The sequence below is a fragment of the Thunnus thynnus genome, chromosome 23 (genome assembly GCF_963924715.1).
Source record: "Thunnus thynnus chromosome 23, fThuThy2.1, whole genome shotgun sequence".
Lineage (NCBI taxonomy): Eukaryota > Metazoa > Chordata > Actinopteri > Scombriformes > Scombridae > Thunnus > Thunnus thynnus.
Window position 1 is genome coordinate 13856202 of NC_089539.1, and position 26829 is coordinate 13883030.

Consider the following 26829-nt stretch of genomic DNA (forward strand, 5'->3'; position numbering starts at 1 on the left):
GGTCTTTTGAAAAGACAAGCAGCTGGATGTTTAGTCTTGATTTGCTGCTTAGCTGTGTCTCCAGGAGGAGCACAGTCAAAGCTGTTCAGAGGAAGATAGGGGGAAACATTTAAAATGAATCAAAACTGCAGGACAGGTTCAGATTGCCAAACACCTGGGGAGACAAGGTGCTAAAGGTGGCGAAAACTGAATATTTGTTTCCAGTAAGTGCCCCTTTAGGGAGTCTGTAACACATCGGATTGATACAGAAAGAAAAAAAAAGAATTTAGAAAGGGATCTTGCAAAAAAAAAAACCCTCTTTGAAAATGTGTTGTTTTAGCTTCCTTTTAGTTATGTCTGAGAATGCTGCAAAATGTGTAAAATTGACTTGAGGTGCATCCACACTTCTTTCCACCTGACACATAAAGGCTGCTCACTAACAAACTTCTCTAAAGCATACAAACATAACCAGAAACATAAGAGCAAGAAAAGGCCTTATGAGAGACAGATCACCTGACTAAAAATTAGTTGTTTGTTTCAGAGACGAGTACAATCAAATTACTGGCATCACAACAACAGATGGCTGTCAGGCGACAAGGATTAGAGAAACCATCAGGTTTACACTTTCACTGGTCTAATCTTTAGCAAATACACACACATAGCCTGCACATGCACGTCTTGACACTACATCGCACACACCATCAGTGCAAAATTAACACGTTGACGGTGGTCTTTTTAGGAATAATCAGTAGTAGGAGTTTTGTCTTTGATGAGAAAGAACATCAAACACAAACACACACACAGAGTCCCCTATCAGGTGAGGAGGATTACACAGACACACTATTGTAGGACAGTCATGCTGCTCTGGTCACTGGTCTAATCCAATTAGTGGTGAGCAGCTAAAAGTAATGGGATTGTTAGTCAGGCCACTGTACAGACCTGCTTAGCCATGACTGTGCGCCTGACATTCAGTAATTAGAGTTGTTAGAGGTTGTTTAGCATAGTGGATGAGCGTTTTATATAGTGTTATAGAAAAGAGATGAAGTCATACTGCTGGTATAACATAAAGTGTAAATGGTTTTAATGTAAAAATATGTAGAAAAATGTTGCTGGAGACACAAACAAAGTCTCCACAGAGAGTTACTGTGCAAGCAGCCTGGTGTCCACAAAGAAGGAGAGAAGGGATGAACAAGCTGGATATCCATCTGGGACGGGAACAGAAGTCTTAAGGAGGCGTGAGAAAATAAAGTATGAATGACTATAAGAAGTGATGGGAATAAAAAAAAAAACCCCTAAGGAATAAACTGTGAAAAATCACATTCTTAAGAAGACAGCGTACAACTTCACAGTCATACCTATAACTTTAATATTTTATCTTTTTATATGGGAAACAATACATACTGTATATGTACACACAATGTGATGTAGTATTAAACATGAAAATTTTCTGATTATCTGCTGATGTCGATACTGTAATATTGATATGATCAAGATATCATATCAACATACATGCATTATGTTGACACTAAATACATTATGTTATTTAGTGTCATTTGGTGAATTTGACTAACAAACTGGAGCGATATAGAAATATCCATGAATACTAGGTTTGGGGATTGTCTGAATACGTCAAGTATGTATTTAAAGTAAATATAAACACCAGACGCGATGTGTGGGCATGGTTGTTCTCTCTAATGAAGTATGTGCTGTCTGCAGGTGAGATCTTTAGTTCTGCAAAGGGCTGGGCAATATGGACAAAATCAAATTGATCAAATACCTCGATATTGATATTGCAACAATATTATAGGGATGACTATTGGTGCTTTCACAAAATGTTTCCACAATTATATTTTTGATAAATAATCATCAATAATGTGGATATAATAACTAAGTGGGTAAAGGCGAATAATAGAACAGCTAGAACAGTCTGGTGCGTTCAGGAAATTACATCACTTTACTGTAATGCAGCCTTTGCCATATCACCATATTATGATATCCAATATCTAAGACAATATCTAGTCTCATATCACTATATTGATATAATATCAATATGTGGCCCAGCTCTGATTCTACACATGAGAAAAACTGACTTGGGAAGTGCACATGTAAGATGCTATGACTAACTTTATGTGAAGAATCTGGCTAAAGTGAAAGGTTGAATAAACGCCTATTTGTATTTGATATATAGGCTTAAAGAATCAGAATGAAATAAGTAAAGTTTAGTGACCTAAAATATCTATCTTTTTACCTGTCCTCTTTAGTAGCGTGCTAGTGTCAGATGATTATGTTCATTTAGAGGCCTCGTCACTCCAACCAAAGACAAAAAAAACATTTCTGCTGAATTTCATAACCAGTTTCATCAGAGAGTTGTGGTGACAGTGTTGTGTCATTTAATACAGCAAGTCTACAAAAATTGATTCTAAAAGCCAATTCTGCTTCACTGTCACATCTCTGATCACTGAAAGATTTACACAATTTAATTCTGTACTTTGAAAAGTTTAGTAAAAACAGATATACTGTACATAACATTACAAATAACTTGCTATAAACTGTAATCTGTTAAATTACAGACTTTAAGGCAGTGCTCCTGTCATTATTAGTCCATTTCTGATTTGTTTTTCACCTACTGTTACATTACTTGCAGCTGACTCGTTCCATTTGTACATTTCAGACTTTCAGTAGCTTTTCAGTTACTTAACTTGTTTCGTCAATGGCACTACTGTAATTCTGTTTTTTGCGATGCTTTACTTCCTAACCCTATTTAGCAGTTGCATTTTCCAAAACAGCCACCGAACAACAAAGACTTGTCTGTAGTTGTCAAGTTGGTGAGGAACAGAGAAAAAAAAACATTGGCCGGGGCCAAACTCTTCTAAAAGAACTGCAGCAGACTCAAAAACAGAACAAAGCCTCATTGTCGAAGACTAGTTTATCAAAAGAATACACAATAATGCTCATGTATAAAACATAGAAAACAGGAAATGAAAAACAGTAATAAAATATACTTTCTTTTCTGATCTACTATTTTTTTTTTAAGTAGCCCATAATAATAAATTGCAGTCCACTCTGTTTCATATTGTCCGCGCTCACACATTCATTTTTCCACAGCATGTTCGAGTCCTCTTCTGCTCACTTTGTCCTGTTTGTTATCACCTGTGTTCATTGACCGGATTACATTATAAACTTACAATATTCTCAACTCAAGTGTACATTTCTGATGTGAAAGGAGCTGTTAAAACAATATTTCTTTTTGGGAAAACTGGATGAGGAACAGTGCCACCAAAAAACCAACAGAAACCTCAAAAATTGGTGAATAAAACTTCTTCTGCTTCACTGAAATTGAAATAAACATTGTGAATTGATTTGATTGCTTTCAGGAATGGAAATAATTTATCAGAAAACTCTTTGCAGAATTTTTAAAAAAAAAAAAAAGAAATTGTTGACCATCTTCTTTTTGTTGACTGAACAAGTTGCATAACAGCATGAGATGAAGAGGTCCGCTCGCAGTGAACGTGTCTCTTAGTGCGGCTTCATTAAGGCAGATACAGCACATTAATCTCACTAATGGAGGTTTTGCTCACTTTGCCGTCAGATGAAGGTCACGAAGCCCGGCTGCCATAGTGAGATGCTTGTTTTAACAGCCGCAGTGTCAAGATGGCCGCCGCGAGTAGCAAGCCTCATTAACCTGCACAGACACACTTGTCAGGTCACAGGCGCTGGAAATCTGCTCAGGTAATTGAACTAACAGCAGTAGTTACACCGAGACGAACGGATAGAGTCCTTTTTGACAAGAAGATGAAGTGTTTTTCCTACGTTATTATGAACAGAAATCTCCAGCTTGATCTTCCTGTGCCCGAGTTTCCCAATCAGCTGTGGCTTTGTGAAACTGTCCCTTGAGGGATTTTACAAAATCATGATCCAAAGTCATCCTCATTTGTATTTTTCCTTTAATTTTTCCCTCCATTTCTCTTTTGCTCCACCAAACAAGTGACTCCTCTTCAGCTCATTTGCTCTGTTGTTGAAGTTTGGACTTAACTCTGCTTATCTGGTGTTCTCTATATGTATCGCGAGTGTGTTTTGAGCAACGTCAGCACAACTCACTGATGCCAGAATTTTTCCCCCTGCAGGGGTTAAAGGTCAAACAGTTATTTGAAACAGGCACGGCGATGTCACTCAGCACTCAAAAGGGGTCCAAACTCCAAAATCATTTGTGGGATTCTCAAAAACAACGTGAGCGTTACAGGTCCATAAACTGTGTCCCAGGTTCATTGGAAGAGTCTCTTTAAATAACGATCAAAGTTGTATGTTTATTTATTATTTAATTATATATTTATTTCATTTACTTTGTCATCACACTATGTGTCCCTCTTTTTTTTAGGATCCAGTTGTTCCACCTGCACCTCCTAGGTCCGTTCATCCTTAATGTCCTTCCTTGTTGATCCATTCTGTTTGTCCTTCAAGCTCCCTTCCTCCGTCAGGGTTGTGATCAGGATGTTATGCAGGAGAGCAGAGAGTGATTATTGATTGGTGGGAAAAATGGGAATCTCCATTGAAAAAAAAAAAAAAAATCAGATTGCCCTTTGCTTCCTACTTTTTGTTCATCCCCATCTATCTGTTCTTCTTCCTAACCTACCCGTCCATCATTCTGCTGTTAACATATAAAAAACCTGCTACACAGAATTTATGTGGCTTGATGTGAAAAAGCAGGAGATTCATAAACAGAGAAGAGAAGGAAACTAGTCAAAAAAATTGAAGCGATGTGTCTGAACTCATCCTGAACAAAACCCTGGAAATCCTGTCATCTATCCTTCACCCTTTCTTTCCCTATTACCTTCTCCCTCCCTGTCAACTCCCGCCCCTCCTTCTCCTCCTTTTTCATCCCCCCCTTCTGTCCGTCTATCATCTGTCAGCGTGCTATTTACACACAAACTGGTCCACGAGCGTTGTGCAGCGCTTGCACTTGACGTAGCAGCACCAGTGGAACTTGCAGTGGCAGCGCTCATGCTTGTAGGTCTTGAACTGGTCGTATCCTCTGCCGCAGCACATGAGCTCGCAGCCGTCCATGCCCTCCGAGGTTTTGTTGCAGAGACGGCCCTGCGTGCCCAGCGAGCCGGTGGTCTCGTTGCGGAGGCAGTAGTCCGGGCTGGGGTCAATGTAGACCAGGTCTTCCGGGGTCGGGGTGTTGAAGCGCTTGTCTACCAGCTCCAGCTTACCCTGCAGTGAACAAAAAGGAGAGAGTTAATTGTGATGATTATTTTTCAAGGTAATTCTGTTCAGTGTTGTGCTTATTCACACTCCGGGAGGAGAGATGCATCCACTATGAGTTAAGCACCTTTCGTCCGATACGCATGGCGGCAGCACTGTCGTACTTCTCCTTCAGAAACTCTCCAACACGTCTAAAGTCAGCCAGCTGGAGCCAACAGGTCTTCAGACTGCAGGAACCCGAGACTCCGTGACACTTACAGGCCACATTCGCAAGATTGTAGGCCGCCTAGAGGGGTAAGAAAGAGATGCAGATGTTATATATGTAAAGGAGTCACAAAACCACAGCAACACAACCGCTCTATCTCTGAGAATCTTTCCTGGGATCTGCAGTACACAATAAACATCAGGGAACCCCTCGTGGACAGGTGTCTCTCTCTCTCATAATGCACTTAGAGCGCAACAAACTCACATCTGGACACTGCATCTGCGTACCTGCTTCTCTCAGTTACATCTCCGACTGAGAGAAACACAGATTGCTTCCGTAAACAACCGTGGACTGAGCTACTTCCGCCATTTACCAAAATAAAAGAATTTCAAAATAAATTACAAACAAGGATTAATAACATTAAAATAACTCCCATATGTTAATAATACTCTTGATTTTTTTTATATTAATACCAACTGGAAGACAAGTGAGACACACAGGATATTATTCACTGACTTAAAGTTTGCTGAAATAACAAAACCATTTTACTACATATAGATGTGCTAAGCTTTGTTTCTTTATATATCAGTTCATCTATATCTCATCCGTACAAGGAGGAAAGCCAAAAACTGAATGTTTGAGCTGTTTTGTTTTAACACTTGCACAAAACATGTCTAAAGATAAAAAAAACAGGAAGAAAAGTTTAGAAATTTGATGTAATATGAAAGTTTTTAAACTTTGTTCTGAGTGTGTATGACTGCAGGTTTATATTTGCTACTACGCTGCTGCCATCTAGTGGTGATTACATGTAACTACTCCTTCCCTACACATTTAGCAATAAATCATAAGTGGAGAAAATAAAAGGATGAATGTGTAATGTTTTAACACTCATTTTTATATAGTTTTAGTTAATGCTCCTCTCAGTCTTTTCATGTCTTGATTTAACCACATGTTTTTCATGTTAAACACATGCATGACAATATCTTAAGTCTGCTGTCGACAAATAAAAATGGGATGAAAAAAAAACCATGTTGAATAGTGGTTTGAATGTGGCAGCTGTGCACTTATTCAGCTCCTGAGGGACGTTGCTTCTAAAATTAGCTTCATACAGCTTTAAATCTCGCCTTTTTTCCCATTTTTCTATCATCATTGTGTGGCAGTGCAGAACTCCCTTTTGTAAAAAAAAATGTGCAGTAAGACAGATAAACAAAAGGGACAACGCACAGCAAAGAAAAGCAAAGAAAAGGTTTTTTGCTCCACCAAACTAAAACAAACAGCTGACTCAGAATAGAGACGCGACTAACCAGAGGAAATGTGGCTCTATTGTAAATCAACTTTCCCACACAGTCCCCACAGTATATAGAAAGGAGTTATTTAAAAGAGTATGTGTGAGAGAACTACAAATTCATATAATATTAGTATATACAAGACACACTTTCTCATTCAAGTGAATGGGAAGGTGGGAAGGAAACTTTCACTTTGAATCATGACTTTGTAAATGGCTTTGTCTTAACGTTATGAAGCATTTTGTACATATGGGCGTTAAAAAACAGAACAGGAAATACAAGATTTATGGTCCTAGCAGTAGTGAACTTTAGGGGGAGCCCAAGCCAGTTGTATATGACCCCCCCCCCCGACTCCTCCTCCTCCTCCTCAACACACACTCCTACACACATGATTGTGTTATGTTTGCACCATTGCCAGTGAAACAAGTCCACTCACAATGTACCGTCTGAATCCCTTATTTCCGATCCTTAATTTCCCCCTCCCTGACTCACACAAACCCATCACTCGGTCTCCTCACGTTGCCTGATCTCAATTACCTTCTCACCTCTGTTAACCCCTGGCCCCCAAACACCCCCCGACCCCCACCTCTAACCTCCTCTCCTTTCCTAGCCAGCAGGCATAGCACTCGGCACCCTCCAATCCCCTGATTCAACCTCCGTGACCCCCTCAGACAGACAGGGGACAATGACATTTTGTAGGAGGAGAGGCCGTGTTTTGAGGGTGTGTAGAAAATAAAAAGTGTGTTTTTCAGACATTATTTGACTGCTACTGAGCAGCGTATTGAATATTTTTCTTTCTATCTGTCTGTTTGTCAGAAGGAGAGTGGAGCTCATGGAAAGTTTTGGTGTTTTTTAAGGTTACAAAGGGTTTCAAGCGTATATCACCTGGAGGAAATCCTTATATTTTATGACTCCTTGTTTTATGAGCCTTCATGTTTGCTCAGATCCCCCACTGTGAGGTTTATTAGAAGGTCAGGACCACAGTAATAAGAAAATTAGGAATTTAACTTTATTCATCTATGGTCCCAAACTAAAAATAACCTTTCCAAGGATATTAAGGAGCTAAAATCTGTGAGTTTTTTTAACAACAGCCTAAAACTGATGCACTTCCGTTAGTTTTCAGTTTTCTTCTCTGTCTCTGTGCATCCGTTTAGCAATTTAATTTTCTTTGTGCTCCTATTAATAGTTTTACTAATATAATACTTTTTTTCTATGTGACCTTTACTTTTTTCTTGAATTTGAGCCACATTCTTTATAGTACATTAACAGTGCTATAGTAACACTTAATTATTGTTATTATTCTTACTAGCTGCCAATAACCTCATGCTGTCAAATCAAACCATGCATGTGTGTGTCCAGAATCACACTGAGCTATTTGGTGGGTCGTGCCTGCTGGGCGCAGAGTCACTGGACCTGATGAAAACACACACACACACACACACACACACACACACACACACACACACACACACACACACACACACACACACACACGTTCAGCCATCCGTGGTGGAGACACGGTCTCTGTGTCAGGCACAATAGGTTCTGCTCAGACAGGGTTAGGGGTGAGGAGCCGTGTTTGTGTGTGTGTGTGTGTGTGTGTGTGTGTAGAGAGAGAGAATCAGAAACAGAAAAGGGCAGAAATAGAGAAAATAACCCACCTTTTGTGAGCAGTGAATGAGGGGGAACAATAATGAAGAAGAGGGAAAGATGTTGTAGGGAAACTGACTTTAACACTATTCATTGGTCTACTGATTCAATCTAACAATTAAAAAAACCTAAAGAAGAAACAGTTTCTCTAAAACTGTTGTTGACTCACTTTAGGGCTGCAACTAACAGTTATTTTCATTATCCATTAATTATCTGTTGATTATTTTCTTGATTAGTCTATAAAATGTCAGAAAACAGTAAAAAATTGAAGATCACTGTTCTCCCAAAGCCCAATTTGACATCCTCAAATGTTTGTCCTGACCGACAGTCCACAACACAAAGAGATTCACTGTAATAGAAGAATAAAATATTCATTTGTATTATATTATATTAATTTAAAGGTTGAAACCAGAGAATTTGGGCATTTTCTTTTTTCTTAAAATATGACAAAAAATGAATCAATTAGCAAAGTAGTTGGTGATTAATTGGACTAATCAATAAATCGACTAATTGTTGCAGCTCTACCTCACTTCAATACCAAGAAACACATTAAAATGTTTAAAACTCACTTTAACTTCTGCATGTAAAGAAAAGTCATGTTTGAAAGTGACATGAGAGAATAACATTGGAACAAGTTTTCCTTTTAAATTTTTAAAATTTAAGTAGCATCAAGGGAAAAAATGAACATAATTTTTACACATTGTATGACTTCAATCCATAAAGTCTGTATCTGCTTGTGCCAACATTAAAGGCGTCTGTTCATCACACTTTTATTGAGTGAAATAATTAACCCCAAGATGCCATTTTTAATAGCTACATCAAACAGAATTTTTTTTTCTATTAGTTTCATGCCTGATTTTCTGCACATTTCTATGCAATTAAGCATCTTTGGAAACCTAGTAATCCTGAATAAAATTTGAAATAAATGTCTAAGTGTTTGTACTTTACTTTGCTGCCCAACATGTTAAGTTTGAGACAGTTATGATATTTCGCTCTCACCTGAGGACCAAAGTGAAGAACAGTGCTAAAAGTAGACACACATTTGTGCTTTTTTTGGATCCAAACAAAGATGAAATGCTTCTCTTTTGCTACGCCTTATTTTATTTCCCAAATCTTAACAGTTACAAGAGCCTGTTATTGTCTTTAGACTGGGAATGAACACCTAGTTGTTTTCGTCTCTATGTGACAAGCACTGCCTCATTTGATTTGTGTGAAACGGAGACAGTGAGCCTAGGTGGCTGTGTACGCGCGTGTGTGTGTGTGTGTGTGTGTGTGTGTGTGTGTGTGTGTGTGTGTGTGTAGGTCTTTGAGAGTCGGGGGAGTGTGACGGAGGTCCATCCCTCACCCTGCGTCTCTGTCTCCAGACAGTTGTACACACATAGACGACTACGTAGTCCGCCTTTCGCACAAATCAAATGAAGCTGAGCGTACACACACACACACACACACACACACACACACACACACACACACACACACACACACACACACACACACACACACACACAGCGGCACGCCCCTGTCACCTCTACAAAAGCCCTGTGGTTTGCCTTGTTCAACCAAGCAAGACAAATCCCGCTTAGGACAAACCGGCGTGTCCACGAGGAGAAAGAAAGAGAGAGAAACAGAGAAGGAGAGAAACTGTCTTCCTCTCACTTGCTCTCCTCCTTTTCATCTCTCTCTTCTCCTCTCTTCCGTGTCGCTGGACAGACAACAATGAACACCAGGGATCAAACAGGCGAAAGAAAGAGAGGAGGAAAAGTTAGTCCAAAAAGTGTGTATGTTGCAGAGAGGCAGAGAAACTGTGTGTGTGTGTGGGTGTGTGTGTTAATACGAGGCTGTTGCAGTAGATCTTTCTCTCTCATACACTCTCTTATAGCCCCAACGGGACCCTCAGCAGAAACACAACCTCTCCAGACCCTCACCTTTGACCTCTGACACACACACACACACACACACACACACATACACACACACACACACACACACACACACACAAGCGTCTCTGTCTTGTAAACAGCTTAAACAAAGCTTCTCTAACTGAAGATAAACACATTCTCCTGATCCACTGTGTGCCAGAACGGGCAAATGGACCTTTTACGAGGGTGGTGTGTATAACAGTGTGTGTGCGTGTGTGCCAGCATGAGTGTGTGTGTAAGGCTCAGTCAAAGGTGAAAGGTTTCTTTTAGTGCATTTCATGTAAGGGAAGCATTCTCAAACAACTTGGAGCTCCGACACCAAGTTTGGATCTCCTAATTGTTCGTGTATGGCAACCAGCGAGGTACAAAAACCTCAGAGACCCAAACATGCTCAAGCTATCTATCTCAAGCTATCTATCTCTCCATCCATGAATCTTTTTCTACTCTGAAATCTCATTGTACAATTAAACATGTTTTCGTCCATTGTGTCGCTGCACTGATATGTGTCTCTGCGTGTTTTTAAGTGTCAAATTGTGTGTGTGTGTTACTCTATTGGAATGTGCATTGACTGGGTGACCTAGCCAGACTCCAAGGGCGTTAGCAGTTATACCATTTGGACCCTCCCAATAAATAACCTACACACACACGCTCACATAAACACTGTCAGGTCAGGCGATCGGGGGCCACCTTGACTCATACACACATTCCTTACGGTAAAGGGTTAGGAAGAGAGGATACACACACACACTTCCTTCACTAAGTCTCACTCCCAGATGTCGAAACTTCATATTGATTCTTTGACAAAAAGTGTGTAATGATATTCTGCACGTGTTTTGTCTTCCATACCTGTCTCCCCGCTTCGTTATTCTGCAGGTTCATCAGTGTCCGGGAGTGCTCGGGCGAACCACGCGGGTAATTCTTCTCCCTCTCCCTGGCGTCCACAAACTCCCGGGCGAAGCGGTAGCCGTAGTGCACGTTGTCGCCGCAGCCGCCCCACAGCCAGTCGCGCGGCAGGTCACGGGGTCGAGCCGCTCGGCTGCAACCGCAGGTGGAGAGCTCGCCCTCGCGGCACGCTCGGCTGATGGCGTTGACCACGCCGGCCGCACTGATGGCGTAGGTGAAGGCTGTTTCCCTGGAGCCTGGTGGAGAGAGGAAATACAGGCATTAAGCATTTTAAATTCTCACACACAGTTACATTTTCTTATTACCTTACCTGTTACCTTCTTTTTTTAAAAAACTTATGGTTGTGTGTGTGCATGTGTGCGTTCAGTGACAGGAAACAGGGGTAGCTGCTCAGGTTAACCCCCCTCACACACACAGCAACCCCCCCCCGTCCCCGCTTGACCTAACAATCGACAATAGATGTGATTTTAGGCTCTAACTCTTTACCTGGTAAAACTAAGTAGCTTTAAACACCAGCTCAGTGTCCAACATACATGAACAGGATTTAATAAAGTTAAAATATCTCTTTCTCCAACATAATTTGGTGATACTTTTAGGTTTGTTAATACTTTTTGTCCTAGTTCTGGCTGGTCAAACTTTATTTTAAAGGATTGTTCATTCAGATTTTTAAACGATTTACCTTTTTAACAACTAACAAATCATCAGTTAATCTGTTGACTATTTTCTTGATGAATTGATTAGTTGTTTGGTCAGCAAAATGTCAGAAAATGGTGAAAAATGTCCATCACTGTTTCACAAAGCCCAAGAGAACGTCCTTGAATGTTTTCTTTTGTCCTGACCAACAGTTTACTGTCATGGAAGACTAATGAAACCAGAAAATAGTCACATTTAAGAAGCTGGAACCAGAGAATTTGGACATTTTTTTTTCTTAAAGAATGACTTTGATCCATTAATCAATTATCAAAATAGTCTAAACATGCTTTTCAAGACACAGTGTGCCCTGTCTTCTGGATAATCTACCGTCCTCATTGTCAACTGTTTTTTTCTGGACCTACCTTCCAGTGAAAGAAAGAAAAGATATGTTGCTTTTCAACATTTTTTTCTATTTTTCTATTTTCAGTGCTGGGATCACCACTTTCATTGTATTGGCGAGGAGGCAGAATCTCAAATGTATCTCAAAATCTGGACAAATCAAATCAAAACTATCTGCATGGGTAGATATCACTAGAGATGAGTAAAAGTAATGAGGGTAACTATATCGTATTTATTAACACTGGAGGAGGAGGTGGGCCAATGTCAGTAGATAAACTTCATCTTCAGACTCCGATGCTGACTCACTGCACTGTGCCGCCATCTGAAAGCAGCTGCACGGTCACTTATCAGAGGAATATATCCAATATTTTGCCATAGAGGTTTTTAGTCGACCTGTGATCAGCTCATAATACCAGTTTCCTGAACTTATGGAGTTACTCTTACTAGTTGCCTGGATGCATTTCATTCAACAGACAAGTCCGTATTAATGATTTCTATTCACTCTAACACCATCTAACACCGTGGAATACACAACACAGTTTGCATGTCCTATTCGCTGCATTAATACACAAACCATGTCAACACACAAGGAAGAGGAAAAAGCACAAAGAAAACTGCCTGACAGGTACTGTAGGAGGTTAAGTGCTCTGAAACTCCACAATTTGCATGTGAACAGTAGCAAAGAGCCTTGTGGTACTTCTGGTTGAGGCTGCAAGAGTGGAGAGTTTTAATTTCAGCGTTTGACTTACGATCGGTTTTCTTTGTTTAAAATATCCCACAAGCCTGATTTCATTGTTGTTGAGAAATCAACTCAACATTTCCTCATACAAGACTCAATACTGAGTTTAATGGATTATACTTAACGGTACTTTTGGTTATAGAGCTTTATCCTTTTGTGATCATTTTTTGATGAAGATTTGAAGAGAAAACAAACGAGTGATATATCCTTGTATGTGAAAACCTCCTTTAATAAAGCCCCTTAATCCATCATATATGTTTCTTATGATATATAATGCATTCTCTAATGCATTTCTAATACTATAATAGACCTCTACAAAATAGATCACACTCAGGTTTAGTATAATGTAAATGTAGTGTAATTTCATATGTTAGAATATTAACATTCCTGTTAGTTTATCATATTTATTCCTATTTATCTTCCATTTTTTCAGAAGATTACAGTGTGTCCATTGTTATTAATTGTGATTTTAATGTTATGTTATCATATTTAAAGTCTACTGGTATTTATATCTTCTGTAAGAAGGCTATAGTATTCCAATTAATGCAAGTTTGTTTGTTAGTTGATTGTATTTGGCGACTTTAACCTCGTTTTTTTTAATGTGCTACTACTCTACAGGTAGTTTAAGTGTTTTTCTGTGTTATATGTAGCCTGTAGTATCACTCCATAATATATTATAGGGTCGCTGTAGTCTGGAATCAACACCAGCTAGCCAGACAGGCAGGTATGCATACAAGTCTGAGGCGTGTGAGCTATTCATCCCCGGTTTTAGGAGCAGTCAGGATGGTCGTACATATTATGCAGCAGCAGGATAAAGAGACAGAGACACAGAGAGGGAGAGAGAGAGAGAGGGCGAGTGGTTTATGAGACGGCGGAGCGCAGACTTCAAATAGCAGGTCCGGATCTGCCGGCTCGGTGTCAGCTCATCAGCGCATTTCAAAAGAGGAGCCGCAGGACAATGGACCGACTAACACCTCCATATAAACCTGGAGATAGACTGACTGTCAATAGAGAGACAGGCAGAGAGGGACGGAGACAGAGAAAGAGTAGCTTACACCTCGTCTGGCTGCCCGCAGCGGATTTGACACTTACTTGTTGATGAGAAGTTTCCCACATCGCCTGCTGGGAATTAGACGCATATGATACTGATACAGGATCCGAGCCACCGGCGGACATTTATTAAAATAACTAAAATAGCCTACATGACACGTGTTTTGGTCCTAATTTGTATGCGTGTTCATAAGTGCCTCTCTGACTTGTTTCTGTCCTCGTTTTAACTCGACCACCTTCCGCGTCTTTGCGCGTGCGTAAAAGCTGGAAAGACAAGAGGAGTGGATTCATGTTTTGAGCAAATGCTCACTGCAGTTTCCATTAACAATCACATCAGTGACAAAATTAAACATTATATTCAAAATTTAAGTTGTTTTGAACATGCAATTAATAATGAAAAATATTCAGTCCAAATTGGGAATAAAAGATTAATTCTATGGATGTTATAAAGCTGATTAAATATAAATACTGTGAAGTGTGTATCCTACAATAAGAAGTCTATAAAGTTTGTATTGAGTAGCTACATCACAAAAACTGCAAGATTACAGCCACATTAGGCCTGAATATAAAAGTGATGCTATCGGATATAACAAAGCAGATAAAGCCTCAGAGTCTATTACAGTAATATTATGATGATAGACCGAAAAGACCAGAACTACAATACCTCAGAGGTGAGTACCACAGCAACACTATAACACACTTCACACTGTCAATCACAAAATGTACATTACACCACTGAACTACACAGCACTTTTAGTATGATTGTAGCTACTAAAGCCCCTTTTCCACCAAAAGTTCCAGGTAGCTTTGGAACCAGAGGAACTAATCTACACTAGAGGAACTAATCTACAGGAACTACACTTGGAACTAAAAGTCCCTGTTGTGCATCCTGTTTGTGTTTTCACCAGGTAGATCATGCAAACTAGACTAGTTGAAGTGTTACTAATTTTCATTAGTAATCTTTACAGTGACATGGCCTTGGCGTTATCACTGTCAGACTGTGACTGACCTTCTTATAGTAACTTTTTGTTTTCATATCTTATCATGATGTCCGCTATTGTCAGATCTGTCTATTCACCGGATCAGTTGTGTCTCTACCAACTCACTACATTCTAATTCATTCAATTTCAGTACTTCTGCCACTGTTCAACTATTACACATTCCTGTCAAAACAATTATATACTTTACAGTGTTTTATTATTCCTGCCTGTCATTTGACTGACCTCAAATGACCTCTGTTGCCCTGTCAAACCGTCCACACCCTGATCTACATGAGCCATCAAAACACTGGCTGTGTTTACACTGACCCTTTTATTCCACTGATAAACACGTTTTATTGCTGCATTACTGCCACCATGACGGCAGTTTAATAGATAGACTGCTCATCAGGGTGGACCTATGTTCTCTCTCATACGACTTTATGCTTAAAACAGCTGATCACACTGTTATCATTGACATTTGCCTCTATTATTATGTAATTGTGCTTTGATTGGGGTTAACATTAATTTCTGGGCTGATGCATAATTGATTAAATCAGTATTTTTTGCTTTTGCAGTCTTACAACTAAAGCATTTGCTATATTGACATACAGATTAGAATTTGCCATAGCTCTCAATTTTGATTGACATATCTTTCAAGAGAAGAAAAAAAAACAGCAACAACAATCTTTTCTGATGCTGTTTCTGGTCTCTCAGCTCTCATTGAACAGCAAACTCACCGATCTGCATGACCCGTCCAAACACTGATGTGTTGTCCACGGTGCTGCAGTTCCACCTCCTATGTCTGAACTGGTACTGGCACTCCTTGATGCCAGTCTTGGCTCCGTCTCCGATGTAAATCATGTGGTCCTGGTACAGCTGGCACAGCTTCCTCTGTCCCTGTGGATCGCAGGGCAGTGCAGGAGAGATGATCAGAGATTAGTAGGTTAATGGTTTGATTCTTTATTGGTCCCTGTGGGGAAATTCTCCTGTTGTTTCATCATTTTCTCAGAATCAGAAGCAGGGACAGAACTAGGTGTGCTGGAAACTAGAGGGAGAAACCTTTATATTGTGATGTAACAGGTTAAACTAAGGGGCTTCTCCATAATCAATGAATGTGATGATGTTGTAGAGTCTCAAGGTGACAGGCTATGCTCAGGATTTAAAGTAAGAAAAGATTTGTGAGCTTGAAAAGTTGTCCAGGAGGAAATGTTTACAACGTATTGAATTAAGTATTATATGAATCTAAAACTGCTCTATGCCTGAAATCAGGCATGCTGTCTGAGAACTTTAAGCCCTGTATGCTGTCACACCAAAATGAACTTTTGTATTCTAGCGTTGCTAACATGATTTAGCCAGACTCTTGTGTGTGATTTATAATCTTTGAAACTATATTTAACTGTAAGTAGAAGTCTAAAGCTGGCAATGTTTCCCACAGTCAGGAACTTACTTGAGAGAGACCAGACAGCTGACTGCAGAGAGGCTGAGCCCCAATGATGTACATCTCTGGCCGCTGGATCGGGGTGAGTGCTAGTGACCTGTGAGACAGAAGCCATATAAAGTCTAAATTTAAGCTAATAAAATGAACCTGTTAAGGGAGGACAAAGTTCAAACACACGTTTTATTTGTGAAACTGACCTATAAACTGTAGATAAATAAACTCTCCTGGTGTACATGTCTGCAACCACTCACCTCATGTTACCTTTTGTCCAACAAAAACAACAAATTGAACACTCTGAATCATGTTTGCCTTAAAAGGAAATGACAGAAGCAACAACTTTTCCAAAACACAGAAAATACCGTGTAACAGATAATCTCACTTATCTGTTAACTCCTTGTGACTAAGATAAGTCATTTAAAGTCTCTCTGAAGAAACAGAAAACAAATTGTGTGAATATCTTTCTTATCCAGAGAGCTACAAAGGAGTTCAGTTCTGTGCTTCCTAGATATAACACAGTCATGAAAATATGGCACTATTTTGGCAGTAAGAGTGCATTTGTATGATTAAGTTTACTGCTGAGGGGCACATTTTGATGCACTGTAATCTTGTGAATGGACACTTTATCCTACAAACTTTAATCCTACTCTGATTCTACATAAACTGACAGGATGGTGACGTCCTTAAACCTCCAAACTGACCTGCACACACCCTCCACTACATTATCACAAAGCTAGCTGAATAGCATTAGTTGTTCTGTAAGTCAAGAACAAGTGTGGCTGATTGAAGGTCCTATGGGCAGCAGGCTGCTGTGCGGGCCATTTGGGGCTCAGCAGGGTAAATATTGTGACAGAGCCTTCACATTTGTTCTAGTCGCTGTTAGCGCTCCACCACACGACTGGATCGCGGCATGATGCAAAACTACCCCCCAAAACACACACACAGACACAAGAGGCAACACAGAGTGACATCTATAGCTCACAATTTTCCATTTGTCGTCTTATTAGTAGTCTAAAGGCAAAAAAGATGTGGGGTTATGGTGAGAATGTGAACATAAGTCGTGCGTAAAATCTCATGTGCGCGCATTTTAAAGCCGGTGCAAATTCACAATGAAACTCGACTATATGGCAAAATCTTATATGATAAGAAGTTTGTGTAAGTTTTTAACTAACTCAAAAAAGTCCTCTGAGAATCTGATTTATCTGTGCTGCTAATGATCACCAAATGGAGGCCAGAGTTCATCCACGTTTTATTCGAAATCACAACGCTGAGCCTATCTTTTAAAACAATCAATGCAATGCCAGTGATCAGTTACTCACCACCATGAATTGGCATCCACCACCAGCAGTTGGGAGCTGCAGGCGAGGAAGGCGGCTGCCAGCAGCAGATGTCGGACGGCACCGGTTCGCCTTCTCCGGATAGGCCTGTTGTCCATGGTCCGCCGCGTCACCGCCACACAGCCGGTCCTGGGGAAAGTGCTCTGCTGTTGAGACATGGGCAGAAAGTAAGGAGGCGTCCTGCTCGGTCCTGCTGGATCTTTGGGTCAGGACGCAAACCCCGCAGTGGGTCCGAATCCGATTCACGTATGTCTTCTGTTTTCCACACTTGCTATTAATCTATATTATCAGTCCGCAGTCTTTCCTCTCCTCCCAAACCAGTTTCTGGTGTTTACAAAACTGCCATAAAAGCCTTAAAAAGTCAACCATAGAAGGGCAACTTTGTAATCCTCAGAAAGTTTCACTAAGGATGAGAAAATACAAGCAGAGCCCTGGTCGGTATTAGTGTATCTGAAATTAGAGCAGCATGTTTCCAAAAGGTCAAAGCCTGCTTGTAAAATATATGAATCCAGTTAAAGTCCAATCCCAGGTCGTGCGTAAAATGGTTTGGTATCAGCTGGCTTTTACGCACTTAGACATGAAGGGAGAAGCGAAACAGGAGCGACTTCTCTGTCGCTAAAAAAAGAAACAAATAAAACAAAGCAACAATGTGAAACGTGCGATCCGTTGTTGTCTCGGGGAAAGATTAACAAGGAGATTAAAACGCTAATTGAGCAGCAAAGCGACTGTTCCTTTCCCTTCCTGTCCCCTCGCGGCCACTCCACATCTCCCTCTCCCTTTCTCTACTACACTCCTCCTCTTCTCACCCCCACTTCACCTCAGAAACCCTCTGCCCTCTCTCCCTCCCTGTTTTACGGCCATACATTGCGCGCGCCCGTGTTTGTGCGCGTGCGCAGAGTAGAACACCACATGGGCTTTGGACACAGTCAACGCTGAGCCAAGACCGGGAGCACCTGTGATGCTGGTGACCTTGCGTCCAAAGGGTTTGGAAATGGACAAAGTCAGTTATGATCATAGAAAAATATTCAGGACTTATGACACTGTTTTTGGTTTTGGTGATCGATTCCCCTGATGACTTCCTATAAGTGTTTTTCTGAAGAGGCATCTCTTCTATCTCTAGTCAGTGATCAATAAATTGTCCACACAGAAACCCTATAAGATGAGGCAGTGTGCTAACATTTAAAACCTAAATCATAATTATGTGAATCCATATAAAGTTACAGTCTGGTAATAATTTTTAGCGTCAAACAACTTGGAACTAATGTGTTCAGGTTAAAGGGGGTAACACGTGGACAGGACAGAGTGGTAAAGAATAAAATGAAACGCACTAGAAGAATTAGTCTAGGCTATGTGTATCCCCAAAACAGAGAGACGGGAGAATTACAAGCACGAGCTGGGGTGGGGGTTGAGCGTTTTTGGAAAACCTCAATCAAAGTTCACGTGCGTCAAATTCCTTCTATTAGCTGAAGTGAATAATTTGTTTGAATAAAAGGTGAGCGCTTCAAAAACACATAATCCCCTCTCCTTTGGTCTGCGAAAATAAAGGGCAACCCCCCCAACACCCCCCTCCCACACACACACACACACATTTACGCACGGACACATAGACGGTCAGGAGTCCTGAAAAGTCATGAAAGTAAAGAAAAGGCGTGTTGAAGCGAGCTCTACCCCAATTCATAACCCGGCCAAAGACAAACTGAAGCCGGGTCGGTGGGCGGTGAACCTGCAGAGGAACAGACTCTTTGATCTGACTCAGTGCTTCTCAAAAGAGTGCGTCCACAACCAAAGGTGCGCAAAGGGAAGATTAGACCAGGGCCCCCCAGTCTCCTAGTCTTTAAAACATTCATTAAAAAAAGCTTCCTAGACGGTAATTAGTTTTAGTTTAGCCTATTTTACACCAATAACAGAATAAAGTCATAGGATAAAGTACCAAAGGGCCCCAAACTCACATAGCAATGACTGTAGGAACATTATGACAATATTACGACAATAACGCATTTTGATTTTCATTCATCCACATGTTGCCTGCGTAAAAACACAGTCAAGGGAAAATATGTTGTAGGTTTTAAGATCGATTTGCTTAAAATTTGAATGAGCAGCTGAGAGGAAATTAAGGGTTTAACGTCACTCTAAAAGGCTAATTTGAGTGCATAATATATGATATTTTTAAAAATTTCTAATCAATATTCTCATATGAGGTGATGTGTTGTGATTCATCTTCATCCTTCACTTCACTATAGGATTTCTAACAAGAGGTGTTTCTCAGCAGCACAGAGTCGGATGTCACTCGTCTCTGCATGATAATAGACCCGCAGCAATGTTAAGCAGAGGTCGCACACCTTTCATCTCCCGGGGGCCCTAAACTTCCCCACACCACACCGCACACACACACACACACACACACACACACACACACACACACACACACACACACACACACGGAGCTCTGTGAAGTGATCTAACTGGCTGCCTTCAATATACATCTGATTGATATTCTGCAGTGTGTGTGTGTGTGTGGGCTAGTTTTGGGTCAAATTCAGGTTGAATAAGCAATGAAACAATGAGAAACATTTTGGGAAACGTAATTAGGCAACAATATGTTGCAACACAAAAAACAAAAGTGGTTCAGTCAGCAAGGAACCCTGAGACTGAATTAAATCATCTCTTTTTCCACAGCTCTCTCCATATAAAGAAAGTGATGCACCTTGTGTGGTTTGTGTCAGCCTGATGTGATCAGGAAGTTACTATGACAACAGCGCCTTCATCTGGTGAAACATTAACATTGACTTCTCTCAACATGAACTCATCCAGAATCTACTTTGGGCATATTTTGATTTTTAGAAAAAGTACTTTCTTATGACTTATTATATAGTATTTCTGCTGCTGCTTTACACAGAACAAATATGGTTATCAGGCAGGTTTGTAGTGGTTAATTGATCAATTTAAACAGAAAATTTAAAATGGGACTGAATATTGTCAGTCTGTTTCTGCATATTGTTAACCTGAGGTAGAGACTGCTGTGCAGATTGTAAAGCCCTTTTAAGGTACATTTTTAATTGACTTAAGTTGACCAAAATGAGGAACTTATACCAGACCATTTGGACCCAGCAGACATCAATTTTGTGCCCCCAAAAAATGCAAATCCTAAATGAAAATTGAAACAGGGTTTTCTTGCTGCAATCATTCCTCCTGCTCATACTGACCATCAAGACATCCCTTCATAATGCACTTACAATACAAGTGATGGGGGACAAAATCCACAATCCTTGTTTTGAGAAAAAATGTATTTAAAAGTTTATCTGAAGGTAATATGAGGCTTCAGCCATCTGAGTTGGTCAGAGTGGATATACTGTATCTTCCACAGTTACAGCAGTTACAGTCCTTTCAGTGAAAAATGTCTCTCTTTGTGTCTCGATGGACAGTGTTTTTAAGGATTGTAACAAAAAAAAGGTATTTGGCACTTTGAATGATATGAACTTGATTTGACTCATTGGACAGCTGAAGCTTCATATTGGCTTCAAATAAACTTTTAAATACATTTTTGCACAGAAGGAGGACTGTGGATTTTGCCCCCCATCACTTACATTGAAATTGCATTATGGGATCTCTTGATGGTCAGTATGAACAGGAGGAATGAAAAGAAAAAAAAACTGTGAACCTATCCTTTAGGCCCTGTTCCTTCATGTATCTTCATGATATATTCAAGGAGAAACCTGCTTAATAAAACTACAAGGATGAATCTTGCAGGTAAAACTTGTGTCAGGAGTGGGATTTGAACCCACGCCTCCATGTGGAGACCAGAAGTCCCTTTTGCTCAGGAAGGATTCAAGCCTTGAGTCTGGCGCCTTAGACCGCTCGGCCATCCTGACAACTGACATTGATATGTCATCAAAGTTGATTCGTACTTTTGACAGATCATTGCCCATCAAATCAGCATTGTTTGCATTACAGTGAAGACAACATTTACACAGAAGAAGGACTATGAAATGTGTCCCCCATTACTTATTCTGAAAGTGCATTATGGAATCTCTTAATAGCTAGTATGAGCAGGAGGAATGATTATGGCAAAACAAACAAACAAACAAAACAAAAAACCCAACAAAAAACAAAAAAACATGTGTCAATGTTCATTTGGGCACCTGACTATTGTTTTAGGTTAGACTTGAATGTGTCCTTTAAGAAACCAGAACCCATATAACAGCTTTGCAAACTGACATTGGATCTTAACAAAACATAATAAGGATCCCATACAGCTAGCAAACATTGTGGCTCAGCATGCAGAATGTCCTTGTATCTTGTATCACACTTCAAGTATGTTCAGCCTGTCTCTGTATGTTATTGTAACAGCTGAAATATTCGGCATAATGAAAGGCCGGGACACAGCAGTGACTCGGCATAATGACAGAGCAATCAGCTGCGGCCCTGTTGTTAAAATGCACAATCTGTAAATGACATTACATCACCCCCTACTGTTGCCTTACTGTACAGTCTGCGCTTTATAGATGTTGCTAGAAACAGCAGAAATTCAGCTCTGTCTCTTCTTTTCATGTGTGTGGCCCCTAATGTTTACAAAAGGGTAAAGGTTAGAGAGAGGACTCATTAAAATTCTTGCTGATGTTTTTCCATTACAAGAGAAAAAGGATGTGAATTTTGGTTGAGACATCTGTGCTAAATTGAAATAAATAGGTTTCTCCTACTGGGATTTTGGCTAATTAAAACATACTGATTGTCTCCTCATGTGGGAACTAAAGAGAAACAGGCCAGCAACTTATTCTGGGACATGACCCAGAGCTGCAGAAATACTGGTCTGGAGCAGCCAAACTGCTCGGCAGGATTTACTGGCGACTTGTGATGTACCGATTGAAACACAAGGAGGAGCAGTTCAGCCATAGTACAGACTGCAGCCAAAGAAAGCGGGTAAAATGAGACAGGGAGGGGTGAGGGCATGGAGAAAAACTTGGACCAAGTGAGCTAAAGAAAGAAAGAAAGAGGTAGGAGGGTAAAACAGAGAGAGTGAAAGAGAGAGGGAGTGTCCAAGTAATGGATACAGAGAGAGAGAGAGAGAGACAGACAGAGAGAGGGATAGAGAGCGAGAGAGGACTAGTCCCTAGAGGATATGAGCAATAGCCATGCAACAGGGAGCAATGCCTGAGAAACTCGGCAGCTCCTCTCTGGATTAACAGCAGCCTCGCTTTTTATTGCCTACAGTGCCAGACTACAGCGGGCGAACCAGCCAGCTTTCTCCTGCAGGGAAACCAGCTGCGGCCGGCTGATCTAGTCGGCTCTGATCCCCTGGAAGGTGCTGGTGCCAAAATGCTAAATATCAATTTTTAGAAATGACTGTCACTTGAAAATTGATCATCCCCTAGCTGAAAAAAAAAAACAAAAAAATCCTCAGAATGTCGGAGGAGGCAGAGGAGGAATATAAAAGAGAGGGGGTTAGACTAGATGCATGGAGGGAAATGCAGTCTCTGTCGCAACTTTACAGACCAAAGCTGTTTTTAGGGCATTCAAATCCTAAAATGTCCAAGCCCTCAAATGACTAACAAGGCATAAATATCATGTTGTAAACAAGGCCATGATTGCAGCATGAGCCACAGAGTTTTACTCTAACTCATGACAAGCAACTGGCAACCTGAACATCTTTCTTGTGCTTGAGACACAACCATTTCCTCCCTTTTTTCTCTGAGCTGCCTCCATCTGAGGGTCAAAGGTCAGGTTCACTTATAGACCCCCTGCAGTGATTTGGGGTCTTTCTCGAGGATATTTCAGCACACATCGTTCAATACTGTACTTATAGAATTCCATGTATTTAATTAAAGGGGACGTAACATGTTTCTTGCGATTTCCTGTTATTTTGATACTGCTGTGATGTTGGCTTGTTAATGTTGTTGAGGTGAACGTACGTAAAAATACTTCCTTCAAGTCAAAAGCCAGGGCCTCAGCTGAATGCTTTGTTTGCAATGTCACCTCTACTTCCTCCTCCTGATGATGTCACATCGTTAGTGCATGCCCACAAAAGGCCGTCTGTTATGTGGTATTTTGTTGCTAAGGTTGTTCACAGGCTGTTGGCGTTGTCCACTCACATATTTTGGATTGGATTCGAGTTCGAACATGTACAGATGTTTTTCAGAAGTTTATATTTCGAGTGATGAACTTTTGTTTGTTGACGTAGCCTCTGGAGCTGATAGAAGTCTGCCGAGGGGCAGCTTCAAGAAACTAACCAATCAGAACAGAGTGGGCTCATCAGGAAGGGGGCCCACTCTTAAAGAGACAGGAGCTAAAACGGTTTGTTTCAGACAGAGGCTGCGTAGAGGGTCAGTTAAGATAAATAAGGTTTTTTGAACTGTAAATCACGCAAAGATATAACAATAAAGCTCCATAATAAAAATATAGACCTGAGAATGTGCATGATATGTCCCCTTTAACACTTGTTTCTATCTGTCAAACACCATCTGTAAAAAAAACATTCAAACTCATTGTTTGTTTTACCTTTCTCATATTACATTATCCAGTAACAGTGACTAACACATTTTAAGCTCTTATCTTACCCCAATACTTAATGTGTGCGGTGTTTTTTTTGAAAAAACATGATGAAAAACAGGACGCAACCAACATGGGAAGATCAACTAACTAACCAACAGAGAACTCTCAGCTTTATAGTTTCTGTCTCAACCAAACGCCACTCTGTTTTGCTCCTTCAATAACTTTGCTCACAGTGAAATTGCACATCTTTATACTCAAATTTCAACAATATAGTATGTTATCCTATGTTTATATTTTGTTATAGTTATAGTATATTCTAGTATATTCTTTATATATTTGTTTTTGTATATATATTGTATATATATTTCTCTCTTCTAGTCTTGATATGTATATTTACTGCATATTTACTGTCCTGTGCAATGCCTGAATGAGCTATCTATCTATCTATCTATCTATCTATCTATCTATCTATCTATCTATCTATCTATCTATCTATCTATCTATCCATCTATCTATCTATCTATCTATCTATTCCACCTGCCATAGATACATGTCTCTCTTTCTTTCTCTTAGACTTTCTTTGTCTCTCTTTCTCCATTTCTGTTCCTCTTCCAAAAACACACGTATGTACACACATACACAGATGCACACACACACACACACACACACACACACACACACACACACACACACACACACACACACACACACACACACACACACACCCCTGGGGGAAATGTAGTGGGACTTGGAAGCAGCTGAGAGGGGCTTCGGAGAGGCCTTGGGCTTCATATCTGCCTCTTTGTGTTTTTCTTTCTACATGCGTGGTTGCATGTAAGATTCTCCTTTATTCACTGCTTCTTTCCTCCATCATCCTCCCTTCCTTCCACACTCACACCCCCCCCCCCCCCCCCCCCCCCCCCCCACCCCCACCCCTTCTCATTTTTGTGTCTTCTTCACAAACACGCATGCTCTCCCCTCCCCTCCTTCAACCCTTCCATCTCTCTTTCCCCAACTGTGTCCATCTCCTCCCTCCTTCCCTCCATCCATCCTTCTGTCAGCTGGCAGAAGATGAGTCATGCCTCTAGCTGGGAGGCTAAAACTCACTCTCTCTCTCTCTCTCCCTCTCTCTCCCTCTCTCTCTAAATATATCTTCTCTATACTTCTCCACCTCAGTCTTTCTACATCTCTTTCTCTCAGTCTCTCTCACACTTCTCTCACTCTGCATTGCCATCTGTTTCTCCACATCTCTCTGCTTTGTTCTAGCACTTCACTACGAAGCACTTTTTTCTCCCTTCCTCTCAGTTTCTCTCACGCCTTTCTGTTTCTTGCTGTCAATCTGAAAGTCAGACTGCCATTCCTTTTTCTATCCATCCATCCCTCTATCTATTCCTTCTTCTCTCCCTCCCTCTCTTTCTCTCACACCAACTGTGCAACCGGGTGAAGGGTGAAAAGCTGTTTTCACCCTTCCTTATCTCTTGACTGTGTTGATGTGAACACGTTCTCACTCCTCCTTGTTCTCCCCATGATACAACTTGTAATACATCTACTTGTTCATACAGTCCACAGTATCTCTAGTGTCATTTTACACCATTTGGCCACATTAATTGTTGTATTTTTAACTATACTTGGTAGATATATGCATATACAGATACTGTATGTTAGTTATGCAGCTCTTGCCTTTACATAGTGTCTATCGTTTGTTCATTTCTGTATGTCTTTATTTAGTAAATCTATACTGTAAACTTCTCTAGGTTGCGTATAAGTAATTTGAGAGCTACTAACTCAAATTCCTTGTATAAAATGTATTGTTGCTGTGTACTGGAGACAACACGTTTCCACTTCAGGTGATTTAATTCAAAGGTAACTACATTTTTGGTAAAAAAAACAAACAAAAACAGCCATTGTTAGACCAGTGTTATAAACTGAAACTACATGCAAATTGCTTGCATCTGTGATTTACAAATTGTGATAGGTAATGCAACACATTATTGCATAAAACATTTAAAATACAGTGTAAAAGCAAAACTACACACAACCACTCTTTCAAATACATGGTAAAAAAAAATGGTAAATGTTATTTTACAGACCTGCATTTAGTCTGTTTTTTTAGCAGTGAAGTGAATTCGAGCTAAGCTTCAGAGCTAAGCTAATGCCATTTACAGCCACTAAAGTTAGCTTTATATTTGGCTCTACATTAAATATAGCAAAATTGATATATTACTAAACTGAAGTTTAAGTTCATGGTGATGGTTTCTTGGCTGAATGTCACTAGCTAAGCTATCAATTGTGCCCAACTTAAAGTCACATGATACAATATCTCATTTTGTTTGGCTGCTGCATGAACCCTGAGTTTTTAACCTTTTAGTAAATTGCAGCAGGTTATGCACAGTGCAACACTGGCTTTAGCTTCCTGAAATATTGAAGAAGTATAGTGGGAGTCTAAACTACTAAATCAGCCCAGACCTCAGTGCAAATGAGATAGCTACAGTATGGCTGGCCTCGTTTGGCACTGGACTGGAACCCTGGAAGAGGCTGAATCCCTGATCAGGAAGCCCAGGGATAAGTCACCAAGGCTGGGCCAGATCCCCTGATTTCCCCCCTGGTGCCCTGGAGCTCCGATGGT

At 40.4% G+C, this 26829-nt stretch overlaps 1 protein-coding gene and 1 non-coding gene across 5 annotated transcripts in view; both read right to left on the reverse strand.

Moving 5' to 3' along the window:
- Positions 1 to 1321: 1321 nt before the first annotated feature.
- Positions 1322 to 26829, reverse strand: part of wnt5b (wingless-type MMTV integration site family, member 5b) — an 88437-nt gene continuing 62929 nt past the window's right edge. For 3 of the 4 annotated variants that reach the window (XM_067581228.1, XM_067581230.1, XM_067581227.1), the window contains 6 exons: positions 17700 to 17863; positions 16393 to 16480; positions 15683 to 15842; positions 11088 to 11380; positions 5309 to 5467; positions 1322 to 5190 (listed from right to left, as the gene is read on the reverse strand). In XM_067581228.1, coding sequence (XP_067437329.1) covers positions 4891 to 5190; positions 5309 to 5467; positions 11088 to 11380; positions 15683 to 15842; positions 16393 to 16480; positions 17700 to 17863 — 1164 coding nt within the window. In that variant the 3' untranslated portion in view covers positions 1322 to 4890. Of the gene's footprint in view, positions 5191 to 5308; positions 5468 to 11087; positions 11381 to 15682; positions 15843 to 16392; positions 16481 to 17699; positions 18492 to 26829 lie in introns of those variants that run through there. The other variant, XM_067581229.1, reaches the window with a different exon arrangement.
- On the reverse strand, positions 21475 to 21586 carry trnal-caa (transfer RNA leucine (anticodon CAA)). Its single transcript has 2 exons — positions 21549 to 21586; positions 21475 to 21520 (listed from the first exon to the last, which is right to left on the reverse strand). It is a non-coding gene; the product is annotated as a tRNA-Leu (tRNA).